The sequence below is a fragment of the Acyrthosiphon pisum genome, chromosome A2, assembly GCF_005508785.2.
Source record: "Acyrthosiphon pisum isolate AL4f chromosome A2, pea_aphid_22Mar2018_4r6ur, whole genome shotgun sequence".
In the NCBI taxonomy this organism is placed as follows: Eukaryota; Metazoa; Arthropoda; class Insecta; order Hemiptera; family Aphididae; genus Acyrthosiphon; species Acyrthosiphon pisum.
Window position 1 is genome coordinate 9,841,710 of NC_042495.1, and position 22,892 is coordinate 9,864,601.

General features: G+C 35.5%; 1 protein-coding gene across 1 annotated transcript; it reads right to left on the bottom strand.

Moving 5' to 3' along the window:
* Positions 1-1,788: 1,788 nt before the first annotated feature.
* On the bottom strand, positions 1,789-19,003 carry LOC100164395 (toll-like receptor 6). The gene is made up of 2 exons (XM_001947289.5): positions 14,655-19,003; positions 1,789-1,946 (listed from the first exon to the last, which is right to left on the bottom strand). Exon 1 carries the CDS (start codon positions 18,452-18,454, stop codon positions 14,666-14,668), a length of 3,789 nt encoding a protein of 1,262 aa, XP_001947324.1. The 5' UTR covers positions 18,455-19,003; the 3' UTR covers positions 1,789-1,946; positions 14,655-14,665.
* Between the last annotated feature and the right edge of the window lie 3,889 nt (positions 19,004-22,892).

Sequence of the window (22,892 nt, forward strand, 5' to 3'; positions counted from 1 at the left end):
TGTTCGATGTGCAATGAAGATGTACATTGTTTATAATCACTAACACATGTAAAATATTAACAGAAAATACGTGAAAATGTGAAATAAAATATGTCTTGAAACAGTTTATATTACAGTTTATATATATAAAAAGCCATCTTTGGACGTATCTTATCGATGACCGCCGAACGATGGGTGCCGTGTATAACAATAGAACCAAAAGCTTTATACTTACACAACAACAATAATAAAGATGAGCTGATGCCGCTTCATCGTTGTTGTTATTGCTGCTGTTTTTGTTTTTGTTTACGCTATTATTGTAATAAATTATAATCAAAACACGTTTGAATGAACATTTATTTTATATTGTACGATAAATAACGACAAAATATACAAAGTAATAAATAAATTAATAATAATAATAATAATAATAAAAAAAAAGTCTATACAAAAATTTGACAAAGTTGGCTTAGCACAAAATGTATTCGGTTTTAATTAAACTTGACGATACACAATACATTTCACGGGGTCAAAAAAATATACACGAAAAATCGATACAAATTAAAAATTATATTAAATATATTATCACAGCTGAGAATATATAATTTATGTTATATATTTATATAAAATGAAGTATTTAACATGACTAGATCGCCTGGTTGAGTAGAAAAGAAAGTCTGAAACCAATGCGCTTATTACAATAATTATAATATCAGTTGTAGGTATAATAATAATAATATCATGTCATCATTATATTATCTTGGAATATTATAGTAAAATGAACGACACTGTTGAAAAAAAATTCGAGTTATTTTTATTAAAACATTGTTGAGATATAATTGTTATTATTTATTATTATTATACTGAAATTCGTATATTATGGGGAAAAAATATGTCGACAAAAACAACACAAAACGAAGCACTGGAGTATACGTCAAAGTTCAGTACACGTAGAGTGTGCGTTGGCACACGTCTATGAACTTATTTATTACTATCGTTATCATTATCATTATCGCTATTGTTTCGGTTTGTTAAACGGTGCGCCGAAGAATAGACCACCACCACCACCACATTATAATTATGGTGCACACGTTTGCGTATAATATAGAAATATTGGAGCGAATATTATTATTATCTGTGCGGAATACACATAATGTTTTTTAATTCCCAACACGGAAGTGGACGACAACGACGAAAGGATATTTTTTTTTGTTCGGAGCTCAAGTAAAACAAAAGAAAATCGTTCCCTCACATCGCCACCCAGTCACATTACAATATTCCGTCAAGTGTATGACTGTACACACATGCACGTGTAATGTATATTGTACAACAATATTCAATATAATAATAATAATATTCCTCAATATTATCTTCTTTCGCTGAAGCCGTGACTCGCCCATTGGTCTGACGTCAATGCTGACCGTAATATACCCCGAGTCATGCGAAGATCGTCATGGCATAAACGGCAGCGTTAAGGGTGGTGATAGCTTTTTCGGTGTGTTGGTGGCATAGCATAGGTGGCATACGGTCATCAATAACCATAACGATAACGATAACGAAATAATAATATGGCTGGACTATATAATGTTTTACAATAGGTACCTACCTACCTATAATTGTTGTGACACGAATGTTATAATAATAGTATAATAGTATAATAGTGTGTGTACGCGAGAATTTTGACTAGAAATCCAACGGGAAAACTTAAAATTAACATTAAAATATTCATATTTCTATACATAAAAAATAATAATTATTATAAGTTAATCGACCGAAATACAAAGACGTATAGGTATATAATATAATAATATAATGCGTTATAATGTTTTATATAATATAATAATGGGAACGTAGAAAATACAATTTTTATATATATATATATATATATATATTAAAAGGATCGTGTTAAAAAGATTTATTTGTAATTTTTGGTTTTGAGCGGCCTCTTCTTTGACATTGCATAAACACTGAAACAAAAATACAAAAAAGCAAATTATAGCAATTAAATAATATAAGCTCATATTAGGTAGGTAGGTAGGTACATTCCGTACATAAATAATTAGTCATTAGTGATTACGAAAGCATAGTATATAATGTACTTAATAATATACAATTATTATACGGAGTTATTAAAACGACTTTTGAGAATAAAATAAAAAAAGCCATGTTTCTCCAGATAGTTTAATCGCGTATCTCGAGCTGCACAAGTGGTGAACCATGAAGTTTTTGTAGTATAATTTATTTCAATTTGTTTAACTCGATTATAATGATAATGGAAAAATAAACGTTATTATCGTTTCGTTTTCGGTAAAATTGAATAGCTGTGTACGCGGCGAGGGTTGTGTGTACAGCGTGCGATTTCCTTTCGTAAAATAATATTATATAAAGTTGTCGTCAGCACATTACACACAGCCAAAGTTATAGGCATTACGGCATTACGCTCTTTGTTATACACACTATAGTCGTACATGACATCAAGGGTCGAATTTATTAAAAAAATAAAGTGAAGTTATATATACGTGGATACTGCTGCAGGAAATGCGAAGAGGTAAAAAAATGTTCAGTACCTATACCACGGTGTTATTGAACGGTTTATAATATTAATATATACTTCAATACTTGACTTAAACGTCTTTTGGAAAAATTATAAGTTCGGTCGAAAAAGTACAACCCCTCAACTGCCAACCACCCTCTACCACACAGAAGCGTGATTCAATCTCATGTCGTGTATTCATTGAATTTCCCATCTACCACGAAGTGTTTGTACAATTATTATACATTATATACAAAGTGTAACAGAACGACCAACTGACATATTATAAAATAGCGTTCGTTCTATAATAAATATTTAAATTTATTTGTTTTCAACATAATGTATACAAAGTTGTGCTATAAGTACAGTATAAATATATAATTGTTTATTTTTATTTTTTAATAACGCAAATAACACAATTAAGTTTCATTAGATTTTTTTGGGAAAAATTTATAATAGCCAATTTGTACATCTAACATTTAGTAAAAACTTTTATTATCAAGTAGTTTAGTTTTTAAAACATCAATATTATAAATCAATTCGAACGTAATAATTTTTTCAAAATATAATTTTTGGGAATTTTCAGACATAATTCAATCTTAAATTATTTACTATCCATATAATCTTTATAATTCATTTCATACGTTTAAGTTTTAACTAATATCAATTTTTCGTTCGTGAGGTCTTTCTGTTACACCGTTCAGTATATAATATGATATATTACTTTCGATTCGACCGATATCATACCGCAATAATTATTAAGTGTGCTCGTCCTGCAAGTTGCGCATGACACATCGCATCATTTTGACCGCTCCGGCGAGCGCACGGACTTGCTTTTAAACGGTTTCGCTAAGTGTAAGTACACACACACATATATCTATATATAAGTGTGAATTATTTAGATAACGTTACATATTATATTATATACGTGAATGGTTGTCACGCGAGATTTACAACGGCTTTCGCGGTAGGCGGTCGCGAAACCAATTGAACAAACGCCCGCGATTATTCATTTCGGAATAATAATTGCCCCCGTCGTCTAATGAATCTTCCAGCGAAACGACATCAGATACGCGTCTTAATGGCGTGTATAGATTTCCTCGTCGCGACGAACCGATTTATTCGTAAAACGATTTCATAATATTATTTCATTCTCAGCGTGCTCGGATGACGTTTGATACCAAAAGCAGCTATTCAATAATGACGATAATTGACGGTTACGGAACGGACCGTGACATGGCGCTCGCCCACATAATGTTAATATTGGTAATGATATAATTACAAATTATATTCTTTGTATTTTGCCAACAGCAGTATCTGTGCGATTTTTTAGTTTATTTTCGTTTTTGTCGGGTCGAGTGGGTATACCATACTAACGCGCGTCCATAGCATAATATTATTATGACCTGTACGTGTTGGTGACTATATAGGTAGGAGAAAAATAATAGCGACGGCGGCGGCGCTATTGACTTCAATTTGTGTGCGTTCTCACTCAAAATGTTGTACGTCATCGATCCTACGCCGTCCGCCGACTTGATCGCTCCGGTGGTTACTTGACGCGCACTATTATAGTAATGGGCGTACTACAGAGTATACCTGATTACAGTACGACGCGAACCGGAGAAAACATTATGGAAATCATCGAAAAGTGAGGTCGACCAATAGTCTGTATTGCTATATATATATATGTACCTAAACACCGCGGTAATATAATAATAATAATAATAATAATATTATTATACGGACGTTATATTATATAATATTATATTATATACATTTTATATTATATATGCATACAAAACAGTTCACGGCGATCGAATGCGATAACCGCGATATAGATACCATGTATATATTCTGCAGCAGTGTTATAGTATATATTATATACATACAAAACGCGCGGTATATACCTATTAATTTGCGGTATTATCACGGAGAGTTAGTCACGGGGTCGATGGCCAAAACACTAAGGTAGGTATATTATAACGATAACGACGTTATAATAATATAGTGTATAATAAATAATAATGATAATATGCGAACGGTTATGTACCGCGAGCATGGTACCTATAATAATAATAATTGTCGAATGCGCGCGTCCGATTTTCGACGGTCCCAATTCACCAATTGAGGTGTGGGCCGGTCGTGCTTCCGCTCATCATCTGTTTTTCCGCGTTTAATAATCGCACCATAAAATCACATTTGCGCCGATGCAGTGTTATAGATTTACCATAACTATTAAAACTGACATCGTTTTTTATTTGCCCGTGTATGTGTGTGTGTGTGTGTGTATGTATCCGGTAGGTATTATGGAGGACTAAAAAAAGTCTTGGTGGTGAGAAAAAAAATGATCCGCAAAAATGCAACTCTGATAAATATAAGACGTCCACATTTTAGGGACCACTGCCAAAAACGGTAAGGTACAACATTATTTTACGGTGTGATATTTCGTTGTCACCCCGTAAAATATGCTACGCAATTATTGTGTATCACTGACTTTTAGTCAAATTGAATAAATGGTCGGTGACAAATGACTGCCGACGACGAGTGAGAAAGGATTTTGACCATTTAATGGCACTTTGGTGTTTTCTTTTCATAAATCGGATATAAATTTGAAATTAATTCAGATGATTATTATTTGAGTTAAATTTGTCTACAATCACGTTTCTTGCGAGAATATTCTTTAACGTTCGCGAAACGAAAAATTAAAAATGTTGCAATGCAATAAATACTGTCTATAGGTAATATGCCATGATATAAACGTTTTATTTGAATGTATATTATACTAATCTGAATTTTACTAAAAATAAGAAAATAATAGATTTACATGATAAATTTAAATTCAATGCGGTGCGTCACAAAGTTTTGAAAAGACAGATGCACATTATAACAATTTTAATCTATAACTTGAATAAAATCCAAAACTAATATTCCAACGCAAAGTGAATTTTACGATTATTTAACGAAACTTATTTATGATGGAATTATACTATAAAATATGTATAATATAATAATATATTGGTAGATAGTACCTACATTTTTACGATTCGATACTATAACGATACTAACGATTTATTATGATAATTTTCATGTCTTACAGGTTTCCATTTTGTAAATTCAAGTATTTTCACGACCAAAGAAATCGGTTGGTTTTTACCGGCTTTCTGCAGCTTGTGTTTTATTTTCAAAGTTTTCCGTCTTGGACAAATTTCATTAAATAGCGAGACTGGTATTTATTTAGCACAACATGCGGCGCGTCGCCCGATATTTAATTTGCAAGTTCAACTTTTGCGCCTAAAACCCGAGATCACTGCGCCTACACACTGCTGTGATTCAGCAGCGCACGACGAATATTATTTTTTTATTATTAAGACAGCTGTTCACTGCAAAAGCAGAACACTGTAATAATATTGTAATGATATTATATATTATAATATTATTATAGGTAGCATATAATGGCAGGCAGCCGTTAAGTCCACGGACGTGTATAATGAGAATATTGTCTGCTGCGACAGAGGTCAGAGGTCAGACCTTTACCAAAATTGAATAAAAACCCCTTCCCAGTTCCCCTTCGATGTCTTACTGCAGGTTATAAATATATATTTTAAATTTCTAAAAACTAACAAAACCGAATGGTTTCTGCTCAACTTAAATTTCCTTCGTCGCGTATATTGCAGTGTATAAGACCGACACGGTGATACGAAAAACGGAATCGTCTTATCGTCTATTTTTGAAATGTGTTTTGTATATTACAATCTCTATATAACCTGCACAAGTTTTCCGGCGCATTCAGAAAATTCGATTTGAAATTGAACGAAAATGTTACGTAACTTTAGAGACACCGATGATCGTTGTTTGAGCTTTCTCACATAGAATTTCTTCGATAAGACTGCGAAACACAATAGCGGTGAAATTCTCCACACGTCCGCGGTTATTACAATATCAACTATACACGATGCACCGTATATTATTCTCGTTGCGTGATTTCCAAAAACAATGTAATATAATAAATATTGTCGAAAGTTTTCGTCGATCGTGGCACATACACACACGCCGATGAACTGCCATCTTATAAGCTATTATATAGGTAATAACAATAATAATATATCCACGATATTATTTTTATATTATTTTGCTCTGAGACACTGCGATATTATGTGGTGTGGTGTGTGCACGTCTGCGCAGGAATGTGTTATTATTAAGACGCTTTTAGGTGTATATTAATATAATTATAATAATATGCTGTGGTAAGACGTCGCGGTCGTTGTCGTCGTCGTCCTCTCGGACTCGGTCTCGGTCTCCGTACCCGTCGTCTTCGAGCATAACATAAACATTGACCTGGTTGTTGGTGCCGCGGGTTCTCGCGCGGCGGTACCGAGATAATATCGTCCGGCTGGAGCGCAAGCGCGCGCATCGCATCATCGTTATCGGTCGGGCGCATCGCTCGCGCGCCAAACGCCCGTGAAAACGACAGGTGCGGCCCGCCGGCTCGGTCGGATACCATAATAATATTAATAATATAATGCCAGTTTAATGTTATGTTCTCGTCATCGTCATTATAATAATAATATATGATATTATATTATACCTATGTATTTATAATAATCGTGTGTATACAGGGTGTTTGCCCTCGTACGCATCACTTACCCGCGATCTGCACCGATTTGTAATATTATTGCACGTCTGTACTCGCAGATAAATCCTGCGGTTGCATTATAATACAGTCTATACGTATATACAAACTTACAGTAATATATAAGACCCATTACACATTTCAGATACGTCTCTCGAGCTCATTCGAATTGGTTCGATTGGTTTAATATTAAAAAAATACATTTATTTTTTATTCTACGTAACTGAATTTCAGATAATTAAAACTAAATATCAAAAAATATTATATATTATATTTTATGATAATATAATAATAATAATAACAATAATAATATAGGAATTGTGAATTTTTTTAATTTGTGTTGGCGTTGTGATATTTTCCTGTTACAATAGACGAATACCGTTCATATCGTGGCCCTCTGATTGCAGTCATTCGGTCGAGAAATCGTTTTTCAAAAATATTTATAAGAATAAAATACTCGTCGACGTCCAAAAGCTGCAGCGGCGTGGCATCACGTACCTGCATCGTACTTATAGGCGTACTCGTATAATATGTAAAATGTATATTATATTTAGAGCGAAGATTATCATACTTAAGATTTCGTTTCGTTACTTTTCGTATCACGCCAAACGAACTTCGAACGCAGCGGATAAACACCCTGTACATCGTTTTTTGGTCAAATATATATATATAGGTACTAATAGAGCTGTGCCAAAGATTATCTAACTAGGATTTCGTTTGGTCACTTTTCGTATATCGCCAAACGGACTCTGCGCCGCGAAGGATCAAACGCCGCCCGCGACACGATTGCGATCGCGAGGGCCACGCTCTCTACGAGCGTCATGGCGGTGCACGTACATAAATAATGCATACTTGCATATTATTATCATAATGTATATATTAGGCAGATACGTCGTCGCGCGCCAACCTGATTATTATCCCCCGGTCACTATAATAATAATAATAATATTGCCATATAGAATAATAAATATCTATAAACAACGCGGTACCGGTCAGTTGGTCAGAGGTGTGCATAATAAAATAAAACCGTCCATGGTCCACGTCTGTTTGTACCGCGATATTATTATAATCGTTGCTACGATTTTTGCAACGTTTACGCGCGAACAACCGCGGTATAAGTATTAAATTCAAATTTAAAACATAATAACAATATCAAAGTGCACTGCGCACACACGTACACCTAATATTACTCCAATAATAATAATAATAATAATAATATCAACGACAATAATAATAATACCGGCGAGATTAACGGAACAATGCGCTTTTTGTCCAGTTTCCAGTAGATTTAATACGGTGCGCGGCCGAGGTGTACCGTACAAAAGCTGAATTCGGGTCGAGCGATTCCCATTGTTGGCGAGAAAATCGGCGGTGGTGGTGGTGGTATCCTTGGCACGTCCCTTTTCAGTCTTTTTAATATAATATATAATATCCCTTTGACGACGAAAAATAAAAAAAAAAAAAACAAGATAAAAAATAAAAATCCGAAAAATCCTATTACGGCGCTGTCTTGGAAGTTCGCAGGCAAACAACTTTTATAAGTGGAACGACGACGACGATGGCTGCAGAGTTTCGCTGTCGCGTCCGTCGAAGATTGCGCGCAAACGATTCGGAAATGTGTATTAATAAAAAAAAAAAAAAGCATTTTCGTCCTTTGACCGAACGTCGTCTATATGCCCGATCGGACAAAACCGATAACCGCGTCGTCAGTATATACGTAATCTAATAAATGTTCGAACGCGGAATTCGAAGTCCTTCGCGCTCGTGTATTTGTCTCCGTCGTCGTGCGATGCTAATAAAATCTGTTTGATCGCCGAACCGTGACCGACACGAAAGCGATACCTTAAAATGTTCGTTAGGAAATATATAGCTAGTGATTTTATTGCCATAGTACTTGTAGCCCGTAGAAGTACGTAACCACGAATGTTCCTGTATAATTATATTATTAAAGTTTTAACGAAACATTCCGATACGACAGTGAATAGTATAAATCGTATATTATTCCAAGTTACGTAGGTCGGACTATAGACCAAAAGCCATCCAGCGTTTTAATTGAATATACGGTTTTTTAAATTTTTATTATATGTATTAAAATTCTGAACCGTGACCGGCAATTAAAGCGGTAAGTACCCTAAAATATTCGTTAGTATAAATAGCTAGTGATTTTATTGTCATAGTACGTCTTGTAACCCTTAGTAAAAGGTATAGGTATACGCGTATTTTATATTAAAGTTTTCACGAAACATTCCGATACGACTGTAAATCGTGAAGATATATAGGTACTCGTATATATTCCATAAGTTACGCGGGTCGGCTAGACGACAAATTCCTCTGACGTTTTAATTTAATTGACAATTAAAATATTTTCAACGAATCTGTTTTTTCGTGAACACATCTAAACGTATACTTTTTTACTATATTAAAATCCTATTAAGGATTTATCGGCTTTTACATTGACGGAAATTTTATTCAGTTGCATTGTGCCCAGCTCTTGTCCATTGGGACTTTAAGCCGATTTCACAAACGTTAACGGAACTATATACGTGAACGAAACGCACGTGTCCCCGAACGTTGTATACATTTATATATATATATATATATCGCTAAATCGATACCGATCGTTTTTTACATTTTAAGTCCCTTGTTGGGACAGTTTTTTTTTTTTTTGTAGTTTTTTTCATAAAAGAACTAAACTTTGTCAACTTTTATACACCCCTTATAGTGGCATGTAATAAAATAAAATATACAAGTTTGGTCAACCGTTTAAAAAATTGTTTTCATCCGTTGGCCGCCAATTCCTGACGGTTCAGTATGTACGACTTGGATAACAGAAATAGTTGACATTGTATTTCATCGTTTAAAATATATAAGAATATTGTCGTTAAAGTATTATTGAGTCTTAAATCAAACGAACTAATAAAAAATACTTTTAAAACTTAATTAATCAATTTTACTTCCACTCCTGAAGCATACAGAGATATACCTGATTAAAATTTTGATTTATTAACCATAAGATTTATTTTATGATATAGTTATTAAAATTAATTAAAATAAATTGCATTTTATTAGTTCTTATATTGTACGACTGCGTTGTACATTTTTATTCACCAAATTTGCATACGTCATATAATAAGATAAGATTTTTATTTGATTTTTTTATTATAGCATTCAAATAGTATACTTCAAATTTATTTTTAGGGAAAACTCGTTTTAGATTAATGATTATTAAGACAGTGTAAGATACACATTTAATTGAAATATATATTTTTTACGAGTTAAATAAATTAAATATAAATATTTATTTAATATTATTATTTAGTAAAAATTTTCATTAAATCTCGACGAATTAAATGATAATTTTATTAAAAATATGTTTTACCTACCTATATTATATTTATTTAAGCTTTACGGTTCAATCATAATCTACGTAGGATTATTAAATACGCTTTTACTTGTAAAAAAAAAATAATAATAACCTATTTCACGTTTAATGAAAATGTAGACTACCTAGTTAGGTATATAATACTCGTACATAATATAATATTATCACGGTGTGTGCATTATTTTCGAATTATCATATGATTTATTAAATTAACACGGAATATTGGTATTTATACTATAACTTATTTGCAAACGAATACAAATATTAAATAAAATGTTATATAATAACGACGTTGATATTTTCCATTGGGTACCGCCTACAGAAATATTTTAATAAAATATTTTTCTCGACACCGTACTATGTACATACCTATAGTAGTGTAGCTGCTCTGATGTTCGAAATTAACGTTCAGTTTGCTCGTACCATTTTGTGTAACGAACAACTGCGACTCTCCCTTTGCTTATTCGTATCAGAGGGTTAATTATCGAATGTGCTAAGGTGTCGAGATTGGGTTTCTCTTTACACACACATACTGACACACATACACACAATGATGTGGGGTGAATACGAGTACACGGCAGAGGCAGATGGGAGGCATTGTCGAGCAGATGTTACGTATTAGGGCGAAAAGACGACAAAACTAAGGGTACGTTTTAATTTTGGAGGTAAAAAACACATAACAATAACGAGAGTAGCATATATAAACACCGTTTAAAGGGGGGAAAAAAACAGAAAAATGATATTTAGCAAGGACTTATGCGCTTCAAACACGAGCTAATGAAATCTTCCTAAATAAAAGAAGAAATGGGCCCGACATTATTGTAGTTTACAAATTTAATGATGTAGAAAAAATGAACAGAAATAATGGGATTTGTGGCATTTTGTATTTTACAGTTTTTTTTTTTATTCTAAATGGTCTCCTGAGGCGAAAAATAAACTAGTTATTCTGGCGAGCAAGACGCTATTTCTGTATTTTAAATGCATAGTTATTATTAAACTTTACAACTGGTTTACAAGTTTCAAATTAAAAAATACTTTGTAGAAGTCTAGATAGATAATAAAAGAGTACGTATTTATTATTATTTTTTTATTATTCTGCTGGAAATCCCATTTAAACATTGTAAAATTGCATTTTAACATCTTTTTAGTGACTAAGAAAAAAAAAAAGCAAACAAACGACGATGTCAAGAGGCCCCAAACAGTTGAAGTTAACATCCATTCACACGTAAAGTATATACACAAAGTGTACCTAATGAAAAAAAAAAAATGATATAAAGGGCTTTTTTCCTCACAAAGGTAGATAAACGTTTCGCTGGAGGGTGTCAAATAGCAAAGGGACCTTTTGGAGTGGTAAATGCAAATTAACGAAAATGATAATTTTTTTTTTTAAAGGATCTTCATACAAAGGCATTTTCAGACAGAAGAGTCACTAATTTAATTTCCACCCATGTGTTTTACACTTCATTATTACTACAATTGTTTAAACGTTAACATAATCGACTAATGGGCCTACTCGGAACTGACAACTACAATAACTATCGTATGTAGGTACATAATTTATTTATTTTTATTTTTATCATAATGTATACTTTAGTATTAATACTTATGCATTACTATAGTACAAGTATATATGGCAATTAGTTAATTTTACTGTCGTTACGACAAGCTCCAGTTCTATAACTGACAAATCCTTGCACACAAGTGGATCATATGACAGACTATTATAAATACTGACTTATTTTTTAATGAAAATAAACATAACGCCTCGAGTTCTTTTATTCTATATTATTATTATTAAATAATATCTGATAGGTAGGTATGCCTTAAAAAAAAATAACTTTTATTAAATAATAAAATGAAATCAGGTTTAATCAGGAGTGAATATAATATGAAAAATAAATTTGGTGCTGTGCACAAGTATTATATTAAAATTATTATTATACCCTATGATGATGATAATCTATTCTGTCAACTAGCTTATGTACAGTTTACACGTCTAATTTACGTTAGACCTCTACCTTTAGCAAAGAACACGAGATACTTAATGAGAATCGTTCAGACGAAACGTGATTACCTGTAGGTACAAAACTCGGGATTGTCCCTGAGGCAGTGAGACAATAATCCCATGTTTTAGATTCTGAGCGGAGTGATTGGTACGATGATGAGTATTTTTATATTATTATTTTTTTTTTTTGTCCGATGAGTGAAGACACATTTTGTAGTATTTAATACTTCGAAATTAATTTTCTAGGATGATAACAGGTTAGGTCAATTGTTATTAGGTTGGTTATTTATTTAGGGGACATTAAAAATAAAACTAACGCAGTACATATCTTAAAAATCGAGAAAAAAAATAATACTGAAAAACGATAATATTAACGCAAAATTTATTTTGATATTTTGCAGTAGTTATTCAAGAACGAATAATCGTAGATACTTGAAATGTTCATTAAATATTTATATTTACATTTTCTATGCACGGTAGTCAATTTACAAAATAATTGAATATTTTTGAAACACTTAAATTTTTTTTTTTATAAATGTTGATAAACATTTTTATGCTTGGTCAAAAGGCTTGAGATTTTAATAGAAGTCTTCTCATAAGTTGTACTTACCGGAATTAAAAACAAAGTTGAGCGTAAATCCACATTAATTTTTCATGAACGTTCATCTCAAAAACGTAAATTATACTTTCGTTAAAAATGCATACAGTTTTTAATTATTATACCCTGGAAATTTAAGACAAGATTCCTCACAAGTTTTTATTATGGAAATTAAAAAACAAAGTTTAGCGTATTGCCACATTACCTATTTTCTTATGATGGTTTCAAGCTTAAATTAAGATAACATTAGATATTCACACGTAAAATAATGGTTTCTCCTTTAACGGGTTTTGTTACTTTTATAATTTAAAAAATATTATAAGTATAGTGTAAAAGTTTGAAATATCCCACAATCATTTAAATAATTTTTTTCTGTGTACAACGAAATGTTCATTATTAAGACTAATTTTACACGATATATTTATAGGCATTTGAAATTTTTGATTGGTTTAATTTAATTATTATAAAACATGTAGATAATTTTTTTTTCTATGCAATTTTTAAGATAGACGTTTTATTTTTATATTTTTACGAGATCAAATAAAAATTTTTTTTTTAAATTTATATTTTTTTATTTCAGAATTTATTCACGTATACCTACACAATAAGTGAATATGAAGACGGTGAAAAAAATAGGTAAATCACAGAGTGAACTTCGAGAGATTGAATATTTAAACAAAAAATAATAATTTTTGTTGTTTTGTTGAGAAACAAAAAATATTATTCGTAGGGACTTGAAACTTTTTGACATTCCGTATATTATAATATACCATACACAGTGGTATTTTAAAAATATTTATATTCAATTTAAGCTGTTCATACGGTGAACCAATTCACACGCCGTTCAACAGTACGATAATACTAAATTAAAAATTAGTAATTTGAAATAATATTTTAATTAGTATTGTACTCTATATGTGATTTGTATTTTGTGAAAAACTGTTCAATTGTCTGTATTTTTTACACACAAATAAATAACTAATAGCAATATAAATATAAAATAAAATATTCATACATATATAGGCTGAGAGCTTGTCTTCACTCAGATTAATATTATCTTATACAATCATTTATCATTAAATATAAATTTAAATTTCACACATCCATACAATGACCCTAATCAATAAATACGATGTACACTCGATACCTTTTATACGGCAGAGCAATTTCCCTAAATTTTGTTACTTGATATCAAGTATTGGTATTAATAACTTAAAAATACACTGCTGTTACAGATAATTTTATGAGATTCTTAATTTACGATTTTTTTTTTTATATTTATAGACTATAGATTGTATGTGTATACAATACAAACAGAAATTACTACAACAACTGTACAACCCATAGGAATAATTTTGGTATTTTTCAACTTATCGGGATCACAAAACATTTAACAAAAACGTTATACTTAGCCTACCCAGTTTTTCTGATTATTTTCATTGTTTATTTTTGTGTTATAAACTAATTTGTATATGTATACGAATAAACTAAAATTATTTAAAACAATAAATTATTTTTAAATATTACCTTTTGGCAAATCACGCCCAAAGATGCTGCGAAGAATCCACGTACGCTGGCGACAAGTAATACTTGCTTGACTGTACTGAAGCAGTCCTTGGTGGCTGGCTACCAAATGAATAGGACGTCCTCAATGGTGTCGCATAGATATTTACACCGTTTCTAGACCGTGACATTAAGCTTTGACACTTGCTGACATCCGGCATAGCAAACTTTAATTTTTCCCAGAACATTCGATCGCCCCAGTTTACTTGTATGGAATTTTTCATGTAAACTCTGAGTTCCGGATCGACGTCCTTTGGCTGAATTTCACCGAGTGCGACGACGATGAGCCGTCCTTTTTTGTCCTTAAGACCTTCGTGCAGTGCTGATTTGAATTCAAATCGACACCATTCAGATTCCACAAAATTTTTAGAAACGACCAGAATTGTTCTCTTGGATGACTCGATAGCTTCCACAATAGTATCAGCGACAAATGAGCTGACATTAAAATCTCGATAGTGTAAGCCTACCCTGTACCTCGGGTTGCCCTGTTCTAGCCCGGGGGCTAGCATCTGAGCAACGAAACCGTCATCTTTCAGGCTGTACGTGACGTACGCATCGAACATCCTGTCATCTTCAAATGGTACGGTTTTATGACATATTCTGAATCCGCATTTATAGTACACCCAAGCACGACACTCTTCTCTGTATACGACTACAAGGTACAATATTAGCACCAGAGCTAAAATTATACACACAGCCGTTAGTGCCGTTGGCAATACGTCCCGGACGATACGGTTTTCTACGATGGAACCAAAAAATGAGCTACACTCAGTGGCATTTTGGTCACGAATACTTACGTCTCTGTTTCCGTCAGAATGGCACATGACGGTGGCCGAGTCTACGACCTTATCACCGGACGCCATAATGTACCGTCTAAACGACTGGACAAACTCACAGTCACACGACCACGGGTTGTTGGATAGGTGCAGCTCGACGAGGCGCAAGTTGGTAGACAATATCCACGAGTCGTAATCGTACAGTCGGTTGTGGTCGAGCCGTAGCACTTGCAGGCTCTTTAGTGGTTCAAACGTCATGTTGCTGATGTAGCTTATTGAATTGTGCTGTAGATACAGTTCCCGAAGATTCTCCACAGTGTTGAACTCAGATCCATCGAACCTCTCAATCTGATTGTCCTCCAGGTGTAGTACGGCCAGGCGCTTAAGCCCCGTAAACGTATCGTTGCGCACCGACCGGATGCCTGAGTTGTTGGCGAACAGTATACGTAGGTTCTTGCGGCCCAGCAGCGCATGACTGGACAGGTGGGTGAATAGGTTTCCATCCAGATAGACCTCAGTGGCATCCATAGGAATTTTGGCTGGAAGCTGGGTGTAGTTGGATGAATAACAGTCAACAATATTGGACGACCACGGCTGATCATGGTAGCACGTGCAATTTGCTGGGCATGTCATTTCGCAGTCACACGCGTCAAACTCGCAGCACTGACACACGGCAAAACAATGCGTCTTGTAAGTACATACGAATTGCGCTGGGTTGATTTCAGACAGTGGCACGTACTTATTCTCCCGGTTGTACAGCAGTTTACAATAAATTGATGGTATATCCATCACCATCGGGTATTGACGCAGCCCAGCCAATAAGTTGATACGTTGCAGCCACTCCATTTTACAATCACACTGGAACGGGTTGCCACTGATGTAGAACTCTGGTAGTGGTCTGTCCGAATGAACGGGTGCCAGTCGCAGTGCGTTGATATCCAACTGGCCGATCTGATTTGCGTACATGTCGGCCCGGGTGATGTTGGTCTTTCGCAAGAAAGTTCCTGTCTCCACGGTCATGATCTGGTTGTCGTTCATTAGTAGTATCTCTACACTATCCGGTATTGAGGCCGGGCTGATGTACGTTAGGTAGTTGTACCTCACGTCCAGCTGACGAATCTTGATGGTGACATTATTTTTGTTGGTCAACTCGGTCAGGTAGTTTTTGTGCATGGCAAGCCATTCTAGCCGTTCAGGTAACATACCGTAATCAAATTCATTTAGGACGTTATCGGACACGTTTAGCCACCTGAGACTGGACACATTGCGAACTATATGTTCTATCGACGATAGTCGATTACCATCCAGCCTGATCGCTTCTATGCTTGAAATGTTTTGAAACGCATCCGAAGCCACAAAGTCGATCTGATTGTGTGCAACGCTTAATATTTGCAATGAAATTAAATTGTCAAAAAGGTTAGAAGTTATATTACGAAGTCGATTTCCCATCAACCTCAGACCATTTAAGTTTGACATACCGTAAAACGAATCTGGGTCTATGGAGTCAATTTTATTCTCTCCCAGATCCACATTTTTCAGCATTCTCATTTCTCTCAAAGCCAATGGAATGGTTTTTAAAACGTTACCACTGAGGTTTAATTCCCGCAGTGTGGTGCAATTTTTAAAGCAGTCCTCATGCACGTCTGTTAGTTTATTGCCGTCCAACGATAGCAGAGTCAGCGCATAGAGACCATTCAGAGCCAATGGACTGATATCGACAATTTTGTTGTTTGACAGCACTAACGTGTCGAGGTTCCTAAGTGGTATGAATGCATCGTTTGGTATCGAATCGATTAGATTACCGCCTAAATTTAATATCTGCAGCGTGTATAGATCGTGAAATATCGTTGGGTCGAGCTTGGATATTTTGTTATTGGACAAGTTCAACGCAACCAGCCTAATGAGACCCGTGAACGTGCTGGCGTCTATCCAAGTGCTGGTGAGCAGATTTGACGATAGGTCTAGTGAAGTCAACTGGTACAGGTTGACAAACAGACCTGGAGACAAAGCGCTGATGGAGTTGTCTTGCAGGTGGATTTGCTTGATACTATCTGCCACGTCCTTGAACATGTCGACGGGCAATGAGATGATGTTATTGCAAGATATGTCAAGAATCTCTAGTCCCGTAAGACCGCCAAGCGGCCTATCGTTGACCACTGATATCTCGTTACCAGTGAGCCGCAGCTCAGTGAGCCGGCGCAACGAGCTAAAACCATTAGATGGTATTACGGCAATGCGGTTCCACGATACGTCGACGGACTGGACATCCAGTGGACACTGACTGGACGTAGGCTTCCTCAGGTACTGGTTTGCGTCGTACACTTCATCGCGCCCGCTGATCAGCGGCTGCGGTGGCGGCGGTGGCGCGCGTTCGCCGAACCCTAAGTCAGCAACGTCCTGTATGCGGTTCCTGCTCAGGTTTAAAATCACCAGGTTGGGTAGCTGACAGAACGCATTCTCGGGCAGCGCGACAATGTTGTTGGTGCTCAGGTCCAACCGTTCCAGGCGACCGGCGTGCGCGAAACTACCAGCCGCGATGTCGACGGTCATGCCGGCATCCGGCCAATCGGACATGCCCGTCCTGACGGTCAGGTTTCGGAGGTCTGTGAGCCCGGCGAGCGTGGCAGCCGGCCACCGGGCCAGCTTGCACGCGTCCAGCTCGAGCTCGCGGAGCCGCACGAGGTGGGCGAAACTCTGGTTCTCCATCGAGCTGCGGGCCGAGATGGCGGGATCACATGATATGAGCAACGATACGGTGTGCTCGGACGGTATGGCTGAGAAGTTTGTGGTGTCTATCTCGCTGTTGATGGTCCGGAGCGTGCACGCCAGTAGCACCTCATCGCCGTGCCCGTCGCGGACCTTCCACGCGCAGTCCTCCGGCGCGTCATAGTTGAACTGCGGACCAGACGACGCGTTGCTGTGATGGTATTGGCCGCACACCGAGTGCCACATCGGTACGAGTATGAGAATAGCGAAGAACACGCACATACTCGCGGCGTCGACGGGGAGGCAGCGGTGGTCACTCGTTGACCGAAAGCATACGCTAGAAAACGGCCGGCGCGGGTCCGACGACCATGACAAATCCGCGGGAGGATTGAAAAAAAAATATATATATATAAATTAATTAACACTTAACCACGACGAGCGAGGGTGTCGGGAAAAAAATAATTTTTAAAAACAAAACGCGCGGAAAAAATGTTTTATCAGAGATATAGTTAGTAACGGTGTGTTATAATATTGTTGTCACCGATTGAGTGCAGAGTCGTGTCAGAGTAGCGGCGATCCGACGGCGAAATCGTTATGTCTGTAGTAATCACTAATATTATTATTAATATTAAATTTCGGTTTCGGCGAAAATGACGACGACGACGGCTGCTGCGACGGTAGCAGTGGCGAGGACGCCGTGTACATGGCGCGACGGCGGGGAACTGTTCGATGCGGTGCGCGAACGCGGACTGACCGTGTCGGGCGGTACATGCTCGTTTACGACTGCCGCCGGGCCGGTGTGGTGCCCGCGCGCACTACACTAGCGCGCGCGCCAACGACGCCGTTTTATTCCCCGCGGAGACCGTTGTCGACCGGGCTCGACGGTGGCGCGACCGTCGACTCGAACCACCAGGAAACGTTTTCCCTTTTTCTCCTGTTTTTATATAATTTTTTTTTCGTCCTTTCCCCCCCCCCCCCTGCCCCCACAACCTCCACGCGTCGTCCTGTCGCCGCCGCCGCCGCTGCCGTCGTCGTCGTTTTGCAACCCCCCACAAACAGCTGCACGAACACACACGCGCGCGCACGCACTGCACCGCACGGCGTACCTACCCGTATTACCGTGTACGAGAGACACGCACACGCGGCCGCAACAACAACGAGTCGCTCGAGTCCCCTCGATATAATAATATAATATAATATTATTATGACAAAATCAAAAAAAAAAAGTAAAACAAATACCCGGCTGTTTTTTATTTTTATTTTTGACTAATTTTCCGTTTTTTTTATTCCGTTTCGCCCGTTGCTTATCAGCGCGAGCGATCACCGCCGCGTGTCCTATCGTCTGTCATAATACTTCATTTTATTATTATCGTAATACCTATTATATTTTTATCGCCGCGTATTATAATATTATGTAGTAGTTTATATACCGCGGTCGTGCCGCAGTGCCATACGTACCGCGGTTAAACGAGTGGAACGCACGCACCGCGGTCGTCGCCGTGTGCACATTATATTATTATTATTATTATTATTGTACGGTTTATGGAGGTAGGTAGGCACCGGGCAAAGTACAGGGGAGAGAGACGAATGAGGGGGGGTCTGCGAGAGAGCACTCGTGCCGCCGAGTGCGTTATAATGTTGTATAGGTACCTTTACCAAAGTAGTTAATATTTTCGTTTATATACCGTTTCGAGTTTACTTCTGACGAGGGCCGCCGCCGTCACTCGAATCGGCGCCGTAATAAACATACAAAATAATAATAATAATAATATTACTGTGTGTGTTCTCCTCTCGTTACGAGAACTGAAAAATATATAAAACTCAGTACGCTTCGATCTCGACGAACGTATATTATTATTATACTGTAGCGTAGTCGCCCTACGGCGTCGGCGGTTCGTTTCGCCACAAATAGGGCGGAAGTGGATCTCGTGAATTTCGTTATTATTGTGCATATAGCCGCAGTCGTCGGGTCTCCGTCTATAATACTCCCAACTACTCCTGGGAGTTGGTAAATTTGTATATTTATACATATTTTTAAGCCGCGTCACAGACGGCTTTCCGGATACCAGTAAGATACCATCATCGAATATAATATTATAATATGTCTATAGATACGCTGCTGCAAGACTTTTGTCGGTAAATATTAATATTTTTCGAATGGAATTCGAATGGCAGTGTACAAATTAAATATCGCTATTAATTATCATTAAAAATAAAGTTACACTGTGTTTCGTGAATAAAACATTTACAGAAACTTGTGGAGTTATAATTGTTGAAATAATATTATGATACGAATTCTAAAGCGGCGATATTTCATTTAAATATTAGTAAAATACAAACAGTACATGAAAGCACACCGAGTGTATTAATTAAATGTCACAAATGAAACCCATAAATATTATTTACTTTTTTTTTTTATCGGGACAGTCTATTTTAATTAAAAGAGCAAATATTGAGTTATTAAGAATACTTCTGCAAAATAATAAATATAATGTAATATACGTCAATAAAAACGATTTCCCGTTATAGTAGACTTTATGTTTTTCTTTCAAATGCATTATAGCCATATTTTGTACGAATTGATTAAATGACAAAAATATTGAGAAAGAATCGACTTTTTTTTTATAAATAAAACAGAATAATCTCTATCCTTTAATAATAATTATTACATAAAATATATTATCAAATTATGATAATTTTTAATCTTGGTTGTAAGTTAAACATTGTATAATAGTATCTTGAACATATTATATTTTATTATTAATATCTTCGGCGTGGCACCAATAGTATAAACTACACTTATTGGTCCAAGAGAATAATAAATTAATAATTGTGGTGGTCAATAAAATATAATACATATAATAAATTATAACGATGAACTATATACATCCTGTAGTATCACGGTATATTATACAAAAGATAATCAAACAGATAACACGCACAGGGTTGTCATTTAAAATAGTTATTATGGCCTACTAGGCCTCCGGCGGCAGATTGTGTCCACATTTTCGCATAACGAGAAAATTGAAACATTAATATACCTACGACGCGACGTACCTATTATTATTATCCTGTTTTCTCGATTTACAATAATTATTCCAATTTACAAAACGACCGGGAATGGTGTATGGAATGATAGGTAATAATAATAATAATAAATATTGTATTATATAGAGGCGTACCACCATAATAGGAGCACGATTGTGGTTTTCAGTTTGATAATAGCCAAATACCGCGGGCAAGTGATCGTTTCTGTATTATAATAATATTGGTGGTTGGTATTTTGGTGGAGCTCACTGGAGTAGTTGTACACGTCCGTACACAACAGCGACCGAAACGATTGGTATTTGGCGGGGCGCCATCGAATGCGAAAGCCAACTACTATTATTTTCGACACGGCTCGGCAAATAGGGGTACATCACATAATCATATACCTATATACAGTATAGTACACCGAACAGAGGGGTAGGTTAACTACTATATTGTCGAAAACGGTTTTGGTTTATTTTTTATTCCTTCTTTCTCCCGTTAAACGTTTTTTTTTCAACCGAACGAACGTGCCCTTATTACGAACAATATTAATTTAATAATACATTAAACGGGTTAACAATAACATTACGTCCGGGCAAAATATTTACACAATAACGCAGATAATAACGAAAACGGTCGTTTGTTTTACTCGAAAATCGTTCGCTGAAAATCTCCAAAAGTGATAATCATAATATTACGACACTGCTTAAACAATGCACACACATATTATTATTAACTGGCTGCAGTTACTATACCTATTACAATAATGTCCGTGCTTATTTTGGAAGGTGTAGCAGGTGACACTATACTGCTGTGCCCTGTGGAGCGATGGAATGGGGGAGTAAGAATTCCACTCGGGCTCGTTAACCTCGATCAGTATATTATTGGTATATACAGAGTGACGAAAAATACAAAATTTTTTGTCTTGTAAATTCCACGATAACGGATGTCTATAATCTATATTATATGTTCTATAAATCCATAACAATAATTATTGCGTGCACTCTAACGCACGTTTATATAATTTTGAGCATTTGCGAGATTCCTTCTATAACATGACATTATAGTATTATGTAGTATATTATAATATTATACTACATAATATATACTAACCAATATGAATACCAACCCAAGACTGTATATAGGTACGTAGACGCAGGTGTTTGACACGTTACAAAATACAATCGATATCAAGATGAAGCCGATTTTTGACAAAAATTCATAGCCAATGACGATATCTTATAGTATCGTACTTACATAGGTAATTTAAAATTATTTAATTTTAATGTTAAAACATTTTCATAATCATTTTTAAAACAATTAAAAACAATTTTAAATTGTACATTTAGTATATTTTCTATGTTCCTTTTGTATTACATTATGTTTATTGTATTACACTAAATTACAAAATATACTGATATACCACTATTATCTAAGATGTTTTCGTATAAGAAACGATACATACGAAATAATAAATTGATCTGCACCAGACGTATAGTTCTTTTATATATCGATCTTACGCCCATTTGGACCATATAAAAAAATATAACCTATAGGTTTATATAAGTATTTTGTATAAATTATAAACTAATATATTTGTATCAATTTCGGGGATCCATTTTGAGTTTAGACCAAAGAGTAATATTACGTGTCATTTCACTCGTTATAATCGAATTCATAAGTACATAAA

Coding starts and splice junctions, on each gene's coding strand:
- LOC100164395 (XM_001947289.5), bottom strand. CDS start 18,454: ATGTGCGTGTTCTTCGCTATTCTCATACTCGTACCGATGTGGCACTCG.